Source organism: Babylonia areolata, chromosome 9, assembly GCF_041734735.1.
Source record: "Babylonia areolata isolate BAREFJ2019XMU chromosome 9, ASM4173473v1, whole genome shotgun sequence".
NCBI lineage: Eukaryota > Metazoa > Mollusca > Gastropoda > Neogastropoda > Buccinidae > Babylonia > Babylonia areolata.
Window position 1 is genome coordinate 13,790,216 of NC_134884.1, and position 22,991 is coordinate 13,813,206.

Sequence of the window (22,991 nt, forward strand, 5' to 3'; positions counted from 1 at the left end):
GCCATGCTACGTGAGAAAGGAGGTTTACACTCCTGACGTTCAGTTGGCAGTGTCAGTGCGGCCCTGATATCTACTGCGTGAGTTCGGCCAGCTGTAACTGACAGTGTGTAAAGTCCCCTCTTTTACCTATGCTGCACGTGCTGTCGCTGACATTGCCGATGTTGTCCGCTCCCTGCAGTCCCGACGCGCCGTGTTTCGTGGTTGGTGATTTCAACCACTGTGACTTGCGCACGTGCCTAGCTTTATTATATCAGTATGTGGTGTGTGCCAGCCGTCATCAAAAGACCATTGACGTGTGCTACGGCAATATAGTACATGCCTACAGGTTCTTTGGAAATCACGCAGAAGGAAATTCAAACCACGGCACTATACCCCTTCTTCCTATGTACATACCCAAAAATACAGAATTCCCTGAAATCAGAATGACCCTGTTGTGGAAAAGTGTGAAGAACTGAGATGTTTTGGGTGTGCTGAGTGGGATGTAGCTTATTGCTAGATTCATGTCAAAACATCAATGAAGCTTGTGATGTAATATCCATGATATTTTTATACTCAGTATGACTATACAGTCTTAGCCAACACACTGAGAGACAAACAGTGCAAAACCCATTTACTGTCAAAGTCTTTTGTACATCTGATACCCAGTTAAAATGGACGGATTTATGCTGCAACAATAGCATTTCGTTTGTTTGCAATGGTTGCACATTCTTGACATTGGTAATTTGATTAATTTCAGCCAATATTTAATACATTTTACAATTTTTCTGACCCACAATAGATACCTCCCACATTTCCCCATAAATCTGTTTGATGTGTGAACGGGGAAGGGGGGCATTTAGAAATCTTTCATTGCATAAGTGTGAACTTCCTCAGTTTGGTTACTGTCTTCTTGTAATTTCAATACCTCAAATGCATATGTCAAAATCGGTTAAAATTTGTGTCGAATAGTTTCAACAACAGGTTTACATCAATTGTATTTAATGTTCTCAGCGACCTCAACATTCCTGACACCTTTCTTTGCGTTACTACAGAGAGGGAGAGAGAGAAGGGGGGAGGGAGAGGATCAAAGCGTTGTCAAAGTTCTTCACTGGATGTATGTGCGTCACAGATTTTTAGGAGCTGCAACGCATTTAAAGGGTTTTGGTAACACTTTTGGTCGACGTTCTTGTATGATAAAGCGCTTTGAGCTCCAATTGAGAATAAGAGCTGAATAAATGTTCATTATTATTATCATCATTATCTTTATCATTATTATTGTTGTTGTTGTTATTAAAGATCTGCCTCAACAAATTAGATTGGATTTGAAGAGATCAATCCTGGAGGGCGGTATCATAATTACTTTTGTGACAGATGCGTGGTAATGACAAAATTGCATCTTAAATAGGTGGGTTGGGGATAAGGGCTAATGGAGTTTGGGGTGGGGGTGGGGGCTATTGTTGAATTGTTGGACATCGTTTTATATGCAAGAACTCACTAGTCTTTAGTTTTAAATGGGGATGGGGCGTATACAGATGTATATGATAAGATACGGTTGCTGATGATGATTTTTGAAGATGATTTTATGACACGACCATATGCAGGCTCAGTGTAGTCTGTTTCTTCAAACACGCTTCCCCACCCCCTTCCTCTCTCTCTCTCTCACACACACACACACACACACACACACACACACACACACACACATGTATATGGAAAAAAATGTGATTTGGTCCAAGAACAGGACTTAAAGTATTAAAGTGCACCATATTTGAAGTAAATAAACAGCACTGATTCTGATCTGTTTGCTGTTGCTGTTTTCTTTTTCTTTCTCAGAGAACTGGCGATAACAGGTCCAGCTCTGAAGTCTCCGAAGAGCGTGAGCCGTATTATGTTTTCCTCCCAAATCCCACCATAGAAGATAAAGACCACTGCCAGACCAGCCAGAGTATACATTTGACAAAAAGTTCGAAAATTTTCAGGTACCAATAGAAGAAGTCAGAAAACTACTGGCTGGTCTACACATAGGCTGAGCACCAGGATCGGATGGACTGCCGCCTATCGTCTTAGCTGAAGCAGCAGACGAACTAGCAGAACCTTTCGCACATCTCTTTAGAAAGAGTCCAGTGGGCAAATCCCAGACGAATAGAAATGTGCATTTGTAACGCCAATCTTTAAGGAAGGGAGCAAACTACAAACTAGCAACTATCGTCCAGTTAGCCTCACTTGCATTGTCTGCAAAATAGTGGAGAAACTAGTCAGAGAACAAATCATGGAGCACCTACTACGCAACCAACTGATCAGCAGAGAACAACATGGGTTTGTACCAGGCGCTCCTGTATAACAGTTACTGGAAGCCATGGATGACTGGACCAAAATCTTAGAGGATGGTGGCAGTGTAGATATCATCTATATATGGATTACCAGAAGGCCTTCGACTCAGTACCTCATCGCAGACTGCTGACAAAAGTAGCAGCTCTTGGAATCCGGGGCAAAGTATTGGACTGGATCTCTGATTTCCTGACTGGCAGACACCAACAAGTAGCTGACGTGACCAGTGTAATACCTGTTATGTCTCCTTCTTCACCCGTTCAAGAACGCGTGTACAGTGGTCCTGTTTGACATTGTTTCCAGCCGGTTACTGGAGATTTTGTGAAGAAAGTGTGTCTGAGCGCTTGTCCGAAATCCTGTGAGCTTGACCCTGTCCCGTCTTCTTTATTGGTTGAATGTATTGATGTTCTACTGCCACATATTACTCATGTCATCAATTTTTCCTTACTGTCTGGTTGTTTCCCTGAAAGCTTCATATCCGCTGTTGTACGTCCACTCATCAAGAAACCATCTTTGGATCATAATTGTTTGAAAAATTATCGACCTGTCTCTAATCTGTCATTTTTATCAAAACTGCTAGAAAAAATCATATTGTCTCAGCTCTTAGCTCATCTGGAACAAAATGGTTTACTTAATTCCCACCAGTCAGCTTATAGACGTGGTCATAGTTGCGAAACGGCCCTTCTTAGAATAGTGAATGATTTGCTTTCGGGATTTGATGAGGATAAGATATCTGTTCTCGCTCTCTTAGATTTGTCAGCAGCTTTTGACACTATAGACCACTCTATCCTCTTGAACAGACTTAAAACTTCCTTTGGTATTCGTGACACTGCATTAGCATGGATCACGTCTTACCTGTCAGATCGTACACAGAAAGTGTGTGTAAATGGTAGATACTCTAGAGTATCTGCCTTGAAATATGGTGTCCCACAGGGGTCCGTCCTTGGTGCTGTTCTTTTCGTGCTGTATGCGGCTCCTGTGTCGGATGTCATCAGTCATCATGCGATGTCGCATGAGAGCTTTGCTGATGACACACAACTTTATCAGTCGGCTTCCATAGCTGAATTTGATGCACTGGTGACTCAAACACAGGAGTGCATTGCTGGCCTAAAGGACTGGATGACTCTCAACAAGCTGCAACTAAATGATGGTAAGACTGAATTTATGTTAACCTGTCCAAAAAAGTTTCGTCAACATGCTTCCTTTCCTGACTCTGTTTGACCAATACCACACCTGTTTCACTTTCTCCTTCTGTTCGCAGTCTTGGTGTAATCCTAGACCAGTCTATTTCCTTCCAACAGCACATTTCGAATATCTGTAAAGTTGCCTATCTGGAACTGCGTAGAATCAGTTCTATCCACCATTATCTCTCAACCGATGCAACCAAGACACTTGTATGATCTCTGGTTCTCTCAAGATTGGATTACTGCAACTCTCTTTTGGCCGGCCTTCCCAAATATCTGTTAGACAGACTCCAACGAGTTCAGAATAACGCTGCTAGACTCATTTGCAGAGCTTCTAAATTTGACCATGTTTCTCCTCTCCTTCAGTTTTTCCACTGGCTGCCTGTTTCTGATCGAATATACTATAAGCTATCCACTCTGACCTTTTCTGCTGTCAACGGATCTGGCCCCAAGTATCTTTCTGAACTCCTCCATATCTATACCCCGTCTCGCCACCTCCGTTCGTCCTCTGATACTCGACTTCTCAGGATACCTCACGTCAGAAGTAAGACCTATGGACACAGGTCATTTTCTTTTCAATCGCCAAAGACGTGGAACAAGCTCCAAGATAACCTCCGTCATTCCGATTCCCTCGCATCTTTTAAATCTCGTCTCAAAACTCACCTTTTCCCTCAGCAATAAGTTCAATTGTGGCAGGTCCACTTCCTTTGCGTTAGCTGTGCTTGACTATGTGTGTATACATAATTATGTATGTGTACATAACTACGTGCATGTATATGCCCTTGACACGTGAAAAGCAACGTAAAGATGTTCACTGATGACACAAAGCTCTATGCCAGGACCGATACTGACCAAGGCCCTCCAGACCTACAGGATGATCTGGACCAACTTCAGAACTGGACAAACAAATGGCAGCTCAGTTTCCATCCACAGAAATGCTGTGTCCTCAAGCTGGGAGGGAAAGCATCCGATGCGAAATACAACATGAAAGCCAGCGACACAGAAGGAAGTGAGACACAGTTTATCCTGGCAGAAAGTGTGGTTGAGAAGGACCTAGGAGTATTTATTGATAATGGACTATCCTTCAGGGAACAGATCGCACAGTCTACAGCAAAAGGAAACATAATTCTTGGCATTATACGAAGATCCTGCTGTCATCCCTGAGGGATAAATCATACCAGGAGACACTGAACACTCTGAGACTGCCAAGCCTAGAACATCGACGCCACTGAGGAGATATGATTGAGGTGTATAAGTACCTCCTGGGTTGCTACGAAGTCGAACGGCCCAAATTCGAGCTTGCCTGCTGAAGAGATCTACGAGGGCACAGCCTCAAGTTCCAGAAAAACCGACACAGGCTCAACATTAGAGGATTTTTTTTTTCAAAAGGGTTGTTTCCCCTCTGGTACAGTTTGCCCAACAGCGTTGTAACAGCACCTTCCATCAACATTTTTCAAAATCGACTCGATTGCCACTGGAAAGATTTGCCCACTTTGTACTCACCAAATTGTTATTAGGTGGTTTTTAACTTTAACTATTGCCCCATACGCCTGCCACGCATGCTGCAAAGTATATAGTTAATATCCACAGAACGACGAACAGGCCTTTTAACGGGGCCTCAAACATCGTACAAGTCAAGTCAAGTCAAAACCCACCACATGTCAGCTCAAATGACTTACTTTTCTTGCCAGCTGGTGTGGTGGAACAACCAAAGCTTTTGACAGCTGTCACCGAGTTACTGTGATCGACAGCCGTCACAGAGCTATTGTGATCATGAAGTTGTCACCACCCCCTCTTTCTTCCCTCCCTACACCCCCTTCCCTCACCCGCCAACCCTTAACCCCCCCCCCCCCCCACACACACACACACACACACATACTCCCTTCCATTCCCCACCACTCCTAGCACCTCTTCTAATTACTTCCATTTGTTCGATTAACTTACTCTCATTTTACCGTTGTTCCTCTGGGCTATCCACAGTGCTACTGACATGAGAGTGCATCATTTTAACCATTCATCTGCAGTTTTCCTAGGCTTTTTTTTCTCAGTCAAGACTGATCTATTAACTTTTAATTATCTTTTTTTTTTTTTTTTTTTTAATTATCATTTCTGTATTTTTTGCATACACTTTTCAAAAACTTGTATCTTTCCTGCTTTTTGTGTATGTGTGTGTGAAAAACAAAAGTTTCAGCTTTGCTATATTCCTGAATAACTTTATGAGAAATAAGTTTCTAAACATTTAGATTATTCAAATTGTGGGATTTTTTGTTTCCTTGACACATAAACAACTTAAAACACAAACACTGAGGACTGAAAGAATAACAAATAACTGAGATTATGAAGCCAAAACATCAATGAAATTCAATAATTTTGCATTAAACACACAGAATCACCTATGGCATTTTTTCAGTTGCAGCAGATTTTCATACTTACAATATATATACTTTTAAAATGTATATCTTTCAATTTCTGATCCAAATGCTTTGCTTTTTTTGTGAAGTGAATATAGTTTCATCCACAAGCACACAACATAAAGTGTAACTCAGCACACCCACACCCACATAAACTGAAAGAACAAATCACAGTTGCTATGGACATCACAGTACTCCAGCAAATACTGCTCAAGTATGGTTCAGAATCACTCTTAGTCACAGTAAAAAAAAAAAAATGTAATGACTGCAATGTTCACCGCGCGCGCGCACACACACACACACACACACACACACACAAACACACACTCCAAGTACAACTGCAGTATTCAGACAAACAAACAAACAAAAACTTCTAAACTTAATGGAAACAAACAACAGAATAACCAACAAAACAATGCATTGAGACTCTCAAAATGCACAGCATGCACACACACATACAACTGTCAAAGGATTTTTTGAAAGGATGTTACATTGGCAAAAGCATACAATTCATTTTTGATATTGTGTTTCTTGCTTGATAATGTGTGTTGATTTTGAAAGTAAAAGAAATGCAAACATTTTGCAACAGAGCACCATTATACACCTGTGTGTAATGGTGCTCTGTTGCAAAATGTTTGCATTTCTTTTACTTTGGTCCCAGTGTTATATAACGGTTTTTAACTTTGTACAAAAATGCTACTATGTTTTGATCAGTGGTTGGTATTCCAACTGGTTCAAGTAAGAGACAGGTTGTAGACAGGGAGATCTGTTCTTCCCCTCCTTATATCTAATGTAAGTGCTGAGATATTGTCACTCATGATTTAAAAAAAAAAAATAAATAAAAGGTATTATGAAGAGAGGTATTAAAGTCTAATTATCCCAGTTTGCTGATGATACTTCATTATTTCTAAATGGATCTGAGATATCACTCAAAGAGTCATGTCTTCCTTCTGCATTGTCCGTATATTCTGTGTAGCATATTCATGATTAAAAGGTTATGTCAGAATTGAATAAAAGCTAATTTGTGTTTGCTCATTCTTCTGTCATTGCTCAGTCTGGAGACAAGCCCAGTGCTTCCTGTTTAGGAAGTGTGTGGGTTTGTTCCAATGTACCTTTTATTTACCCGTGTGCTAGCTAAATCAGTAGCATAAGTAGCATTGACTTGAAGTTGTGTACCTCGTAAATTCTTCATTGTTGTTAAATCCTTTCCTAGCCACATTGTTCTTGATGTTATCTGTGTATCCTGTTATTTGTGTATTCTGTTTATTTATTTTTAAAACAACAACAACAACGAACAAACAAACAAACAAAAAACACCCACAAAGCAGATATATGGAAACAAAGAAGTAGATATAAGGAACTTTATACTTTGTCCAGGAGATTCATACCGTTTCTATAACAGTGTGTGGCATCTTCAAACTTAACATCTTTTCTTTACTACTACCACTACTATTATTACTACTACTACTAACATATTTATATCATGCTTTCAAATCTCTCAATGTGCTCTCAAGTCAGAAAAAACGCATATGCGCAAAAACACACCATTTTCTTAAAGCTTATTGATGCTTCATTATTTATGTTCCATCAAAAAGACCAAAAATGGTGGTTCTCAATTAAGAAACATGCAGTGAAAGCCACCAACACAGCAACTGAGGCACAGACACATCATAATCAAGAAAAATTATACACATGCAAATGCTCTCTCTCTCACACACTATCTACATAGCAAAATCTATTTTTCAAAGCCCTCTCGTAATATTCCTGTAGCCACTTTTTTGTGTAGTTTCCTCGGAAAAGGCACCAGAAAAAAGTAAAGATTTGAACACTATTATGAACTAACTTTCCAACCGAATCAGTTATCATTATAATGTATTCATAATGTGAAAAAGAAAAACCATTCAAAAACCAATCCAAAAACATGTCTGTAAAATAGAGAAAGAAAGAAAACAGTACTTGAGTGTCAGTGTAAGGGTGTTCCTGAATAATGTGCATGTGCATATATGTATATGTGTGTGTGTTAGTGTGTGCATCTAAAGCATCAAGGCATCTGTAAGACAAAACGCCCAGAAATGATGATCACAGTGAGTATGTTATGCTTATTTTGCATCAGGAATCAATGCACTCATACTGCAAACCTTTTGATTCTTTCTTTGTTTTACAAAAAATTTCACCACCAGTTTGGAAGGAAGCATTTTTCTTCCCAACAACCCAGCTCGCCCCCAAAATAGAAAAAAGAAAAAAGTCACTTGCCATACAGTCTAACTCCCTGATGACAAGTTCTTACAAGCAGAAGACAAGTCTGGGAAGGAGAACGTGTAGCCCGATTCCAGCGTTCTCTTCGGAATGACCTTCTGACCCTCAAGAATGACCTTTCCCCTTTCTGGGCCATACACAAAGTTCATGACGAAGCTGGGGATGGGGAAGAAGGCGGGACGACACATGGCAGAGGCGAAGGCCTTGGTGAAGTCAGCGTTGGTGGCGGGTTCGGGTGCCACACCGTTGAGCACCCCTGACACGTTGTCCTTGCTGATGGCGTGGAAGATGATGCCGACAAGATCGTCCACGTGGATCCAGGGAAACCACTGATTCCCTGAGCTGATGGGTCCCCCCAGGCCGAAGAGGAAGGGGTAGTAGATCTGCTGGATCATGCCTCCGTCACGACCCAGCACCACACCTGAGACACACACAGGTACCTTCACTGACAATAACAACAACAGCAATGATAATACTAGCAGTAGTTATAGCAGTAATAATGATAATAATAATATGAATAATGAAAAATAGTTGAAGGATAACAATGTTAACAATTTAAATGAGGTCATCAAATACACTGCTAACAACCAGCTAATAATAATAAAAACAATATTTGCAGAAGTTATTGCAGTAATAATGATAGTAATAATAAGAATAAAAAATAACATTTGTTGGAACAATAATGATAATAATATTAACAATTTAAATGATGTCATCAAATGCACTGCTCACAACCAGCTAGCTTTCATGGGGACTGATTTTCCAATAGATGATGCATGTGCATTATTGCAGACAGTACACTACTGACTTACGGACACTGACACACCATTAAAAATGTCAAACATCACCCATTTACATAAACACCTCATATCACTGCAAAATAATGCTTGTCGTGTCCATAATAAGTAATCTAATCTTACAGCAAATTTGATTTTGATAAAAAAAAGATTCACTCACTGGTTATATGTTGATGTTGAGGTTATGTTGTATTATTATTCATCATATATGTTCCTTATCCTGTTTGTCTATAATGTGATCACATGTTGGTTACCTTTAGATTAAAACATATAAGATGATTTTATTACATAAAGCGGATTACCACTAATTGTTCAAATCATACTCCAGCACCTTCCATTTGCTTTGTTGTGCAGTGACTTATTTCATCCTTCAGGTTGCCAGTATTTAATGCCTAAGCCACTCAAGCATAACTGTGTTGTCACAAGGTACTGAATAATAATTTTATCAGTGATGTTACTACTATCAGCTTGTTATTTTTATAATTTCTTTGCACCAACCCTCTGTATTACCAGTAGGTAAGAAAGTGGCACAGTTACAGTGTGTTTTGTCTTCTACGATATGTATCTTCATTCCATTGTGATGATTACAGATTTATGTTTTATTTGTATCAGTTCACTGGTTAAAACCATCAGATACTGTGATGATTACAAAATTATATTGTATCTATATCAGTTTACTGGTGAAAACCAACAGATATATATCACAGTCTGGTAATTATCACACTGTTATCAAGCTTCCCAGTGAGGTAGCTAAGGCACAGAGCCACATGACAGCTGATTCATTTAGATCACAATTTGACAACTTACAACGTTCACATAGACTGTACAAGGTGTCCATGTATTTTCACTATAGCAGTTTAGCCTTTATCACTTCTGGCTATGTTGCTCAAAAACAATCAGAATGTCATTTCATGTCAGTGTCTGGTTTTCAGACAACTACCGGTATATTGTGCTTTGTTGGTGCTGATACCAAACCCAATGGTAGTCTGCACAGCATTTTGTATGTGCTTAGCTTTTTACATGCAACACTGATCTTGTACAAATGATTTTTATTTGTCTTTCAGGTACTGTCTTCTTCTTCAAGTAGCTATTATAAAAACAATACGAGCTACTTGACTTGCTTTTATATGTTCTTGCCTGCATTGGTAATAATTATATATATATATATATATATATGTGTGTGTGTGTGTGTGTGTGTGTGTGTGTGTGCGCGCGCGCGCACGTTTGTGTGTGTTTGTGTTATATATATATATATATATATATATATATATATATATATATATATTCCTACTCCTCTACACCTAACCCTGCCCAAATCCATTACAATGATAACAGTAATAATGATACCAAACATTGTGAGAATCATCACTATTGCTATCATCTTTAGTATGCTAATGAAAGGGTAAAAAATTATCAAAGAGGTGGAACAAGACGATAAGGGGGAAAGTCCACCAGTGCACCCTCAATCAATCAGTTCATTACTTTGCAAATGGAAATCCAGCTAAAACACAAGCTGTTTGATTAAATGCAAAACTGCACAACTTTTATCAACAATTCTAGCCAAACTTGATCGATCTTTTTTTTTTTTTTTTTCAAAAGATGCCCGAGACTTACTGACCGCTGCGAACAGTGACTTGACGAACGTTCAAGGTGGAAGGCAGCTTAGCGGCAGCTTCCCACGCTGTGCAAAGCTCAGACAGGTAGTCAAAGTCTCCTCCCGGGCTGTTCTCATCATACTCTCTGCTAGGGTCAGGTTTGTAATAACCTGAAAAGGAATCAATAAAGAAATAATGAATAAATACACAGTATTTTGACTTCAACCATAAAGATTTCTCTCTCTGACTTAAGCATGGTGGTGGTGGTGTGTCCAATGAGATCGATGATGACCACTGTTGTCATCCAGCTGGGGGATGGGGGGAGGGTGGTGGTGGGGTGGGGGGGAGGATGCTCATGAATCTAACTGTGAAATGTTCGCTGACAGTTGGGGCAGACAAAGACAGGCATACCATTGTCAGGGAGCTTGTTTGCCCGTGACTTTCTGGCCTGCCTCTTCTGAACAGCTGCAGCAGTCCTGTTGGCCTCGCACAACTTGGCGCCTTTGTGCACAGCAACGCGCCATTTGTCACGGTCCACTGCAGATTCCTCCCAGGAGTCAGGGTTGATATCAAACGCTTTCAGAGAGACTTTCAGAGTATCTCTGAAGCGCTTCTTCTGACCTCCGTGTGATCTCTTCCCTTGTTGCAGCTCGCCATAGAAGAGCCTTTTGGGCAGCCGATGGTCTGGCATGCGCGCCACGTGTCCAGCCCAGCGAAGCTGGGACTTCATCAGGATGGTGAAGATGCTGGGAAGGGTGGCTTTTGCGAGCACCTCTGTGTCTGGGGTCCTGTCTTGCCACTTGATGTTCAGTAGCTTCCTGAGGCATGTTGTGTGGAAGTGGTTCAGCTTCTTGGCATGTTGTTGGTACACTGTCCAAGTTTCGCAGGCGTACAGTAGTGTGGGGAGAACTACTGCTCTGTAGACCTTTAGCTTGGTCTCAAGACTAATGCCTCTTCTGTTCCAGACATTTGCATTCAGTCTACCAAAAGTTGCGCTTGCTCTTGCAATCCTGACGTTCACTTCATCTTCGATTGTCACATTTCGTGACAGTGTGGTGCCAAGCATACACCCCGGATGAAACACATACACAAAACATTGCAGCCAGAAACCCCTCAAGACCAATTCATTGGGATTAATATGTTTAGGTCATGGGTCTACTCCTTGTTCTTTTTTAATAGTAAATGAAGTTCACCACACATGGACCATTGTGAAGCCTCTTTGTAGATATGGATACTTATATAGCGCCTATTCTCAGTCGGAGACCAAGCTCTAAGCACTTCACAAACACAGGGTCATTTGCACAACAGGCTGCCTACCTGGGTAGAGCTGACTGGCAGCTGCCACTGGGCGCTCATCATTCATTTCCTGTGTCATTCAATAAGATTTCAGGTACACACACACACTCAGACAGACATGTAACATTTTATGTGTATGACTGTTTTGTCTATTTACCCCACCATGTATGCAGCCATACTTTGTTTTCAGGGGTGTGCATGCTGGGTATGTTCTTGTTTCCATAACCCAATCAAATGCAAAATGGATTACAGGATCTTTAACATGCATATTTGATCTTCTGTATGCCTATACACACGAAGGGGGTTCAGGCACAAGCAAGTCTGCACATATGCTGACCTGGGAGATCAGAAAAATCTCGACCCTTTACCCACCAGGCACCATCACCAAGATTCAAACCTGGGACCCTCAGATTGCAAATCCAACGCTTTAACCATTCGGCTATTGCGCCCGTCGTACATTGTACCTGGCCATGTGTAAATAGTGCTGTACCAAATCCAAGCACCAGGTAATCTGCAAATATGCTGTACATTTTTAAGCATTCTACTTAAATCTAAATACCCACCTTCTAGGTGCAGACTGTGCCCCAAGGATGGACTAGCATTTCAGTCAGAGGCAAATGAGGCCCTGAATAGGTCAACACCCTAACAATAATCATCCATCCAGATACAATCAGAAACAAAATCAAAATCAGAATAACTTTACCATCTCATAGGAATTATGAGTGGCTAGCTGTCTTGATGCATGACTTACCAACGCCAGACATAGAAACGAAAACTTTTGGGGGCTTGGTTGCCTGACAAATGGCGTTGGCCAGAGTTTGTGTGCAGTCCACTCTGCTGGACCACACAGCTTTCTTGAAATTCTCATTCCATCTGAAACAGAAAACAGCACATGTCTGTATCAGGTAGTGCACCTTGGTCACCATAAATGATGGATGGGTAGCTAACAAAACAGAAAATCATTCATCAACACACAATCATCACAATAATTAAGTGCAAAATCAGAGTGGTTTTTTGTTGTTGTTGTTGTTGTTTCTTGTATCTTCACCTATTCACTCATTTTGTTCACCAATCTCTGTGAAGATACAATGACATCAATCAAATATGACAGGTCACAAGTCAGTCTTTGACAAAATGAAACTTGCTCTCTTACACAAACATATGTAAGTGTGTCAATATGCACTGTGACACATGCACACACAAAGAAAAAGACACACACAGACATAAGAATGCCCACCTTTTCATAGGGTTCAGAATGTTTTCTCCAGTCATGCTGACAACAGCAGTACACCCATCAGGCAGACCTGACCGCTGCAAATCCGACTGCAAACACAACAGCACTTCACTTGCTTCGCTTGTTTTTGGTTGTTTTTTTTTTTTTTTTTGTTTTTTTGTAAATAAGGCTGAATGTGAAATTGGGAAGAGCACTAGCAAAGACTGGCAAACATCTTTGCATGAACACTATCTCACATGCACACACAAACACACATCTTTTAATATCCCCCACAAGCATGCATACACACAAATACACATGTTCACACTCATCTAATACCATGCACACATGCTCTCTCTCTCTCTCTCTCTCTCACACACACACACACACACACTCACACAACAAACACACAAGGTCATACACTCACACGCACATACATAGGGTCACACACACACACACACACACACACACACACACACACATAAGGTCATACCCACACATAAGGTCACACACACACACATACTGACCCAGGTAATTCTGTTGGGTCCAGCGGCTCTGGACAAGACAGTGACCTTCATCCCATGGTCAGTCAGAACCTTGGTCAGGTGACGTCCAATAAACCCTGACCCACCACCTCAAGTCATGCAACATAGAACATGACCAACTATCAACAAGGGGAAAAAGGAAAATAACAAAAATAAGACCATCATCACTCTTGTACTGCTACAACTACTTTTTATGACAACCACAACAGCAGCAATAACAACAACAATACTAATTATCATAAATAGTAAAAGTGATGATCATAAAAACGGTAAGTATAACAGTACTGATGATAAGAACAATCTATGAATGATGCATGATGTTGAAGATGATAATGACAGCGTTAATGGTGACAATGTCAATTTTTCCAAGGGTATGTCACAGCATAGAATTATAAGGCAAATCCACAGCTGCAACAACACACAGAAGGTTTAAACACACACATACACACTCACACACACACACACACACACACACACACACACACACACACACACACACGCATGCATGACACAACATCCCATCTGTTAAACAATTAGGCCCATGAACGCACACACACACACACACACACATCAAACGACACAACATCCCACTGTTAAACAATTAGGTCCATGCACACACACACACACACACACACACACACACTCACACATACACACACATATACATCCAGTGACACAACATCCCATCTGTTAAACAATTAGGCCCATGAACACACACACACACACACACACACACACACACACACACACATATCAAACGACACAACATTCCATCTGTCAAACAATTAGGTCCATGCACACTCACACACACACACACACACACACACACACACACACACACACACACACACACATCAAATGACACAACATCCCATCTGTTAAACAATTAGGTCCATGCACACACGCACACACACACGCACACACACACACACACACACAAACAACACACACATCAAACAACACTATATCCCATCTGTTTAACAACTAGGCCCATGCAAACACATATACAGACATATAAATTAAAAGAGTGATAACACATGACCCCTATTATAAGCAGCATGTCTTAGGTTTCTGCCTTTTATTGTACTAGCCTAGTTACAATATGATGTGCTCAACATAAGACTGACGTACTGCAGTACTTTGATGCTGGCTTGATTTTGTACACCTCCAGCAACAATGGTACAGTGGTTGCCATCAAGGACAGATGACTTGAAAGTTAAAAGTTTGATCCTCAGCAGAGACTTAGACTCATCACTTTGGGATTTTTCATTCAGAGCCACCTCCCACCCAAGTCTGAGTGTGCTAAGGTCTCAGACAGGATCTAGGAAGATGGACGCATCCGTTCAAGTGTCACCCATTTTTATTTTCAATATGCATGTAGTCATGCATGAGGATTTGGGATAATGATAGCAATTATACTGCTCCATCCCATTAACCTTTCTTGTACACTGCGAGTGAAAAACCACCCACACCCATTGTTTTAGGCCAGTTACTCATACAGATTTAATGATACTTCTTTGTAATTTTATTGTAATTATAATTTTTTTTTTTTTAGTTTGTGTGTGTGTGTGTGTGTGTGTGTGTGTGTGTGTGTGTGTGTGTGTGTCTGTCTGTCTGTCTGTCTCTGTGTCTGTGTCTGTGCGTGTGTGTATCTGTGTGTGGGGGTGTGGGTGGGGGGGTATGTTTTTTGTAAAGCGCTTTAAGCTCCCTTTCAGGGAGGAAAGCATTCAACAAATATCCATTATTATTATTTTTATTATTACGACTTTGTCAAAATATGGCATTATATATGTCCACTGAAAAATGTCTGTGTGCATAAACACAAGAAGTAGATAAACAATTAACATCCCAGTAGATCATGGGAGTGTGTACACTGATACTCACAAAGAACAAACCATGTACGCTGTTCATCATGGGCATGTGGGCATCCATGCCAATTTCAGAGAGACTGCAGCAGTCTCCTGTGAGCCGTCCACGCGCAATAGGAATGGCTTCACAAACTCATGTTTGGACAGGACATAATTCCTTCCTATGACTTGGTACCAGCAGAGCTACCCCCCACCCCCCCAACCCCCTTACTTTCTTTTTCTTTTATTGTTGTTGTCTTTTTCATCTTCCTTCTCCTCCTCCTTCTTTCTACTTTGTTTGATTTGTTGGGTTGTTTTTATTTGTTGTTGTTTTTTTGTGTGGTTTTTTGTGTGTTTTTTTGGTTTTGTTTTGTTTCGTTCCTTTGTTTTTAATTATTGTCATTATTTTGTTGTGAGGACATGGTGAAAAGAAGCTTGCAGTTTATCCTTTTATCACCAATAAAATGTTTGATCTCTCTCTCTCTCTCTTTCACAAACACACTCTTTCACACACACACACACACACACACACACACACACACACACACACACACACACACACAGAAAATACAAGCATGCACATGTAAATGAACCAGTGTGCAAGAACTATTTCAAAACTAACTGGCATGTCTTTTTCTGTATCAAATCATTGTAGGCCTGAATGCAAACAAATACAACAGAATCAATGGCAATTTATAATATAATTATGGTTTGATCTGAATCTCCAGCTCACCCCTAACTCTGCTCTCTATCCCCAAATCCCTGAGTTTAAGCAAGAGAGAGAGAGAATCAAATTTTGATCCAACCTGAGGCGATTAAGTTTACGTCATTTCGACTTATTTACATTATGTCACGGTCTAGAAGATCATCTTGCTGTCTAAATGTGAACTGAAGCATCAGAAGATCCGTGTTGTGATGACTTGTTATTTCTAAATTATGCGCGCTTCGGTTTGGTTCGTGTTTGTGATGGAACGCGTCAGACTCCTTCGCATAGGTGTCAGGAACCTTGACCATGCCAAAGAAGAAGAAGAAATCACTGGTAACTGTACAAACACACCGTTGGGCGAGGAACTGTTCCTTCATAATACTGTACATTCACGAGGTACGGTGAGGGATGTAATTCCTTTGCATAAAACATCATGCATTGGTGACTGTGCACCCATGAACCATAGCTCATCAGCTCATCAGTTACCGAGCACTTTATGAATGGCATAAATCGTCGACTGAATCTCGTCATGGTCAATAACAATGAGTATGTCGTTGAATCAAGAACCGTATCGTCGTTGCACAACAAAATTAATGATTTTCGTTTTCTCCGCGGAAATGGGAATTTTCATACGTTTGACTGCGTAAATTAGCAACGAAAAGAATGCAAAAAATATATAGTGTTATAAGACTTCTTTTACACTGGAAAACTTACCTATCAGTACACTCATAGTAGAAAGAAGGAGAATACACTTGCCGGCTCAGTGAACACAATGCTGACGAATGTCAAGGAGATTTACAAAATACGCTTGGGAAGGGAAGCTATTTACAAAAATCGCCCAGTTCTCTTGAAAAGAAGCTACCTCCCTTTGTTTGTTCGCTCGAACATGTGTGCTTTTGTGTACGGTGAAACAATTACCATTTAAGAATCAGAGTCAAGGTGAACAAAATAAAATAAAATAAAACAAAAAATAAAGAGCGGACATAACTGACAATGCGTTTGACAAATATTAAGCGCGTAATTATCCGGGTGTAGTTATGCGCCATATCCGGTTTAGATGTGACAAATATTCATACTTGATGTCAGTATCCATGCAGTAATCGATTCTCTCTCTCTCTCTCTCTCTCTCTCTCTCTAAATAAGTTCATTGTAGAACCGTTGAACATAGCCTGCAACAAGATCTCTCATCACAGTGGAAGACATACTCAAAAATAGCAGTGGATCGAGCTTTTGTGTAGCATAAAAATTATAAGCCATTTTATGCAGGGATAACCATGGTGATGATGATGATGACATTATTATCATTGTTGTTGGTGTTGTTGTTGTTGTCGTTGTTGTCTACTTAGAACTGAATAATTCTAACATTAAGCTGCAATCCGAATTAGTCCGAATCCCACAGGAGTCAAGCTGCATGTGTTTAAGAAAAGATTGCGACAAAACTCGAACAGCATTGGTGATGACTGAGTTTCATTTGGTGTTCACTGAATGCCACAATAAATGTTCCACTGTGGAAACTGCGTTGCCGGCTCTTAAAGAATGTTTTACATAAAGCCATAGATGTTTGAAGTATGTAATTTGATGTCTGAAACAAAGGAAAAAACAAATTCTAATTCTACTTTTTTTTCTTTTTCCTTCTTCTTTTTCAGTTCTTGTGTGTGTGTGTGTGTGTGTGTGTGTGTGTGTGTGTGTGTGTGTGTTGTTGTTGTTGTTGTTGCTGCTGCTGCTGTATTTTTGTAAAGCTGTTTAACTGAGTGGGCATAAAGTTCGTCTTCAAGAACAGTTTTATCTCCACCGGCATTCATCAAGTTTGCTTTATCTTTTTACTTTATTTTGCTCAGTTTCAGTTACCGCCAAGAGTTGGTCTATTAATTAATTAATTCAGTAAGGTATCGATTGCAATGGAAATATGAACAAGTGAAAAAGTCCAAGTGATGGATCACTGGCGCACTGAGAATTTTTTGTTTTCTGGATTGAAGAATTTGTCTATGTAGTTTGATATTCGAATGAAGCATTCAAGGATGGGAGCTAAAAGAAGCTATGCAAGATCATCTGTATCCCCAAAGGACTGAGATCAACAAGAACAAACATTGTTAAGAACTGGTGGTACCCCGGCATATATAGAAGCCTCTTTCAACACGGTGTAGGCCTATAACATGCGATCCTCATACATCTCAAACAGATAGAGAAGCCTCTTTCAACAAGGTGTATAACATACGATCCTCATACATCTCAAACAGATAGAGAAGCCTCTTTCAACAAGGTGTATAACATACGATCCTCATACATCTCAAACAGATAGAGAAGCCTCTTTCAACACGGTGTATAACATACGATCCTCATACATCTCAAACAGATAGAGAAGCCTCTTTCAACACGGTGTATAACATATGATCCTCATACATCTCAAACAGATAGAGAAGCCTCTTTCAACACGGTGTATAACATACGATCCTCATACATCTCAAAAAGATAAAAAGGATCCTGCCAAATTTAATCAGTGAACAGTATCAGACTCATGGTTTTATGACCGAACGGTATATGGGAGATAACGTTATACCAGTTTGTGGCTTTATGAACTATTTCAACATCGAAAATATTGAGATAAGTTGCACTGCGTTGACTTTGAAAAGGCCTTTAACTTTGCAGCGGATATATGGTTTGGGGAATATTTGTCGATAGACTGAAACTTTTTTCCAAAACGTAGGCTAAAATCATCAGTTATCATTAATGGCAATAGCACGCAATGGTTTAAGTTAGAAAGAGATACGGGGATATCCAATCAGTCATCATCTGTTTATTCTTTGTGCTGATGTTTTGGCTAAAATGATAAAAGAAGACGGGGCAATAAAGGGATTTTGTACTGGTAAAATACAGTTCAAAATCCCACAGTTTTCTTATACCCAACATATTAAACGCTGGAGATAAAACTTTATTTGAGCGAACTATACTTTACAGTTTCAACAAAGCATGAAGTTTATGAATGCTGACAAAACAAGAAATTGGTAAGGAAAAGTAGAGAAAGATTACCCTATTTGCCTTACACCGAAGTCTTATTGTATGGAATCCCCGTAAACTAAAAACACTTTCAGGATTCAAAATATTCAAAACATTATGCTTAATAATAATAGTAATAATAATAACAATAATGTATGCTTAAGCACACTATCCAGAAATCTGCTCTTGGTGCTTTACAAAACTCTTCTGTTTGCATAACACATTACATCAAGGTCAGCTACGTAAACACACCAAAATGTGACTAACAAACTACACACACACGCGCGCGCGCGCACGCACGCACACACACACACACACACACACACACACACACACACACACACACACACACACACACACACACAATGCATACATAGGTATAAATTTTAACATACATATGTACATAGCATCTGCCCTCCACACATGCGCACACATAGCACGCACATGCACAAACAGACGCGTGCGCGCGTACACACACACACACACACACACACACACACACACACACACACACACACACCCTACGAACACATACAAATACACATTCATAGACATGCATGTACATGTGTACACGTAAATATGAAACACATAGTCAAGCACACCTCACGCAAAGAAGTGGACCTGCTACAACTGAACTCATTACAAGCTGAGGGGAGAGGTGAATCTTGAGACCAGATTTGAAAGATGCAAGGGAGTCAGAATGACAGAGGTTACGAGGAAGCTTGTTCCACGTCTTGCGATTGAAAAGAAAACGATCTGTGTCAATAGGTCTCACTTCTGACGTGAGGTATCCTGAGGAGTCGAGTATCAGAGGAAGAACGGAGCTGGCGAGACAGAGTATCGATGTGGAGGTGTTCAGAAAGATACTTTGGGCCAGATCTGGTGACTTCAGAAAAAGTCAGAGTGGATAGCCTATAGCCTATTCGATCAAAACGGGCAACCAGTGGACAGACTGAACTTTAGGAGAGGGGAAACATGGTCAAATTCAGAAGCTCTGCAAATGATTCTGACCGCGTTATTCTGAATTCGTTGAAATCTGTCTAACAGATATTTGGTAAAGCCGATCAAAAATGGCTACAAAAAAACAATCACTATAATTGATAGAATAGCATTTTAAAAATGTCTTGCACTGTCGTAACTCACACATCTTTGGTTCATACCGCCAGACCCAACAATCTACTTCATACAAAATTTACAAAAGACATGTTTTGAGTTTGGAAAACAACATAAAACAAATAGAAATGTTTCCATAAAACAACTGAAGAAGCGGGCGAAACATGCCAATATATGTCAATAGATATCACGAACTGTTTGTTCAAGATAATGTATCACTGACGAACTGTTTGTTCAAGATAATGTATCACTGACGAACTGTTTGTACAAGATAATGTATCACTGACGAACTGTTTGTTCAAGATAATGTATCACTGACGAACTGTTTGTACAAGGAAGGTAACTCCAAACTAAACTGTTTCTCAAAATGGTCAGAATAATCGACTATTGGTATCCCTTGAAAAAAAAAAAAAAAAAAAGAATTCTGAACAAAAAAATCATAGAATAAGGGTTGTCAAACTGAAATGGTTGCAATTAAGAATAACAGATTCATTGCAGGGCTGGGTGTAAAAATGCTGAATAAGCTTCGACTTGACTTACTACTTGTGTTTTTATGTTATGTGTGTTGTTTTAAGTTTTAATCAGATCTATGGGTGCAACATGATGCAAGAGATTCAGTTGGACATTTTCCTTGTGGTTTTGTGCAAAATCTTTTGGTTTTCTCTGGAAGATCTGTTGAATGAAAAACGTACACACAAAAAGCGTATGCCATGTCCACATCTAACTAATATCGTTATTTTTTAAACTGAGAACGTGTAAAACATATATTTGATTTTGTAAATATTGAACGTATTAATGCTGATGGTGTATTTGATTTTGAAATGATATTTGCCTGATGTATATCTACAAATGTAAGGTAGAAATGTCCTCTAAATCTATTTTCTGAAAACAGTTAAACACTTCATTAATTAGTTACAATTGAACGCGGACAAAACTGAAGCAATGATCATAGGAACTAAACAAAAACTGTCTTCCATCACAATTGACACAATCAAACTTGGCAGTACATCCATCCCTCTTTCCACGTCAGTCAGGAACCTCGGTGTTGTCCTTGACAATACACTGTCCATACAAAAATTTATCAGTCAGACATGTCAGTCCTGCTACTGTCAACTGCGACGCATCAGTGCCGTCTGGATAATATCTGTCCACTGACGCAACATCTAGACTTGTCGTTTCTCTCATTCTCTCTCGTCTTGACTACTGTGACTCTTTATTGTCTGGTCTGCCTGCTTCATCCATTCAGCCCCTTCAGCGCATACAAAACTCTGCTGCCCGACTCGTCCTCAGAAAGAAAAGATCTGAGCACATCACTCCTCTTTTGCAACATCTCCACTGGCTCCCTGTCTCACACCGAATAAAGTACAAGATCAGCACTCTATGTTATAGATGCATTCACAAAACTGCCCCTTCCTATCTCTGCGGCTGCCTTCACCTCTACACTCCATCTCGCTCACTACGATCGGCCTCGGATCCACTCTGTTTACGCATACCCAGATTCAAACACTCGACTATTGGCCGCCGTTCTTTCTCTGTTTCTGGACCTTGCGATTGGAATGAACTTCCTCTTTCGCTTCGTCAAGTCTCCACACTCAGCTCTTTCAAGTCTGGCCTTAAAACCCACCTCTTCCCAAAACAGCCTCCCTTGCCTGCCCTTCCTTGTCTTTAGTTTCTACAGTATTAGAGTTATGCATGCGTGTGAACGACTGGTGCGAAAGCGCTTTGATTTGTCTCTGCACAAGATCCAGCGCTATATGAATACCATTATTATTATTATTATAATTATTATTATTATTAATTTAAAAATCAAATTAATGTGCAATGCAAAAACTGATAAACAATTAAGTGTCCGAAGTCGGAGTGGAATGGGCCCGGGATGAGTTTAAATCGATACTGTTTGACAGAGAATACATACACAACAGGTTTCTAATGTGGTTATTGTACAATAAATGGTAGGCCCTTTTACCTGCCACATTGACATCTTTGTTCTCTGTCTATATAATTATGTCGCCTGTTTAAATAACTATAAAACTTGTATCTATGTATGTATGTATATATATATATATATATATATATATATATATGTGTGTGTGTGTGTGTGTGTGTGTGTGCTACGGTGCGCGCGCGCTTGTGTGTGTGTGTGTGTGTGTGTGTGTGTGTGTGTGTGTGTGTGTGTGCATATCTTATACGATGCCCTGCATGCTTGTAGTTCTAAAATATGTTCTTTCATCATCATCGTCATCATCACCATCACCATCATTATATATTTCTGATATAATAGAAGAAAAAAATAATTAACAAATTGTTTTCTCACAATTCAGAACTACTGCTTTTTTGACACGAAGATCAAACAGTCAGCCGGCAACGTTGTATTGTGGTCCGCATGGCCAAAGGGGAGGGACCCGACAGGTGATTCGGGAATGGTTCTTCAGAAGTAAACACCCTTGTCTGTCTGTCTGTCTGTCTGTCTGGCTGCGAGTGTGTCTTGCTGCACATGTTTGTAACTTGGTGGGAGTTCAGCATTGAGTTTAATAGCAGTGTTATGTCCAGCAGCGTTTTGATTCTTCATTGGGCGTCGTTTTGTCCAGACGCAATATGCAGGGTGTGTGTGTGTGCGTGAGTGTGTGTGTGTGTGTGTGTGTGTGTGTGTGTGTGTGTGTGTGTGTGCGTACATGTGTGTTAGTGTGTGTGTGTGTGTGTGTGTGTGTGTGTGTGTGTGTGTGTGTG

At 40.1% G+C, this 22,991-nt stretch overlaps 1 protein-coding gene across 1 annotated transcript; it reads right to left on the minus strand.

Annotated features, from left to right (window-relative positions):
- Nucleotides 1–6,524: 6,524 nt before the first annotated feature.
- Nucleotides 6,525–17,010, minus strand: LOC143285725 (epimerase family protein SDR39U1-like). Its single transcript, XM_076593132.1, has 6 exons — nucleotides 16,872–17,010; nucleotides 13,587–13,693; nucleotides 13,084–13,169; nucleotides 12,598–12,719; nucleotides 10,574–10,720; nucleotides 6,525–8,579 (listed from the first exon to the last, which is right to left on the minus strand). Exons 1-6 carry the CDS (start codon nucleotides 16,885–16,887, stop codon nucleotides 8,164–8,166), a joined length of 894 nt encoding a protein of 297 aa, XP_076449247.1. The 5' UTR covers nucleotides 16,888–17,010; the 3' UTR covers nucleotides 6,525–8,163.
- Nucleotides 17,011–22,991: the final 5,981 nt, after the last annotated feature.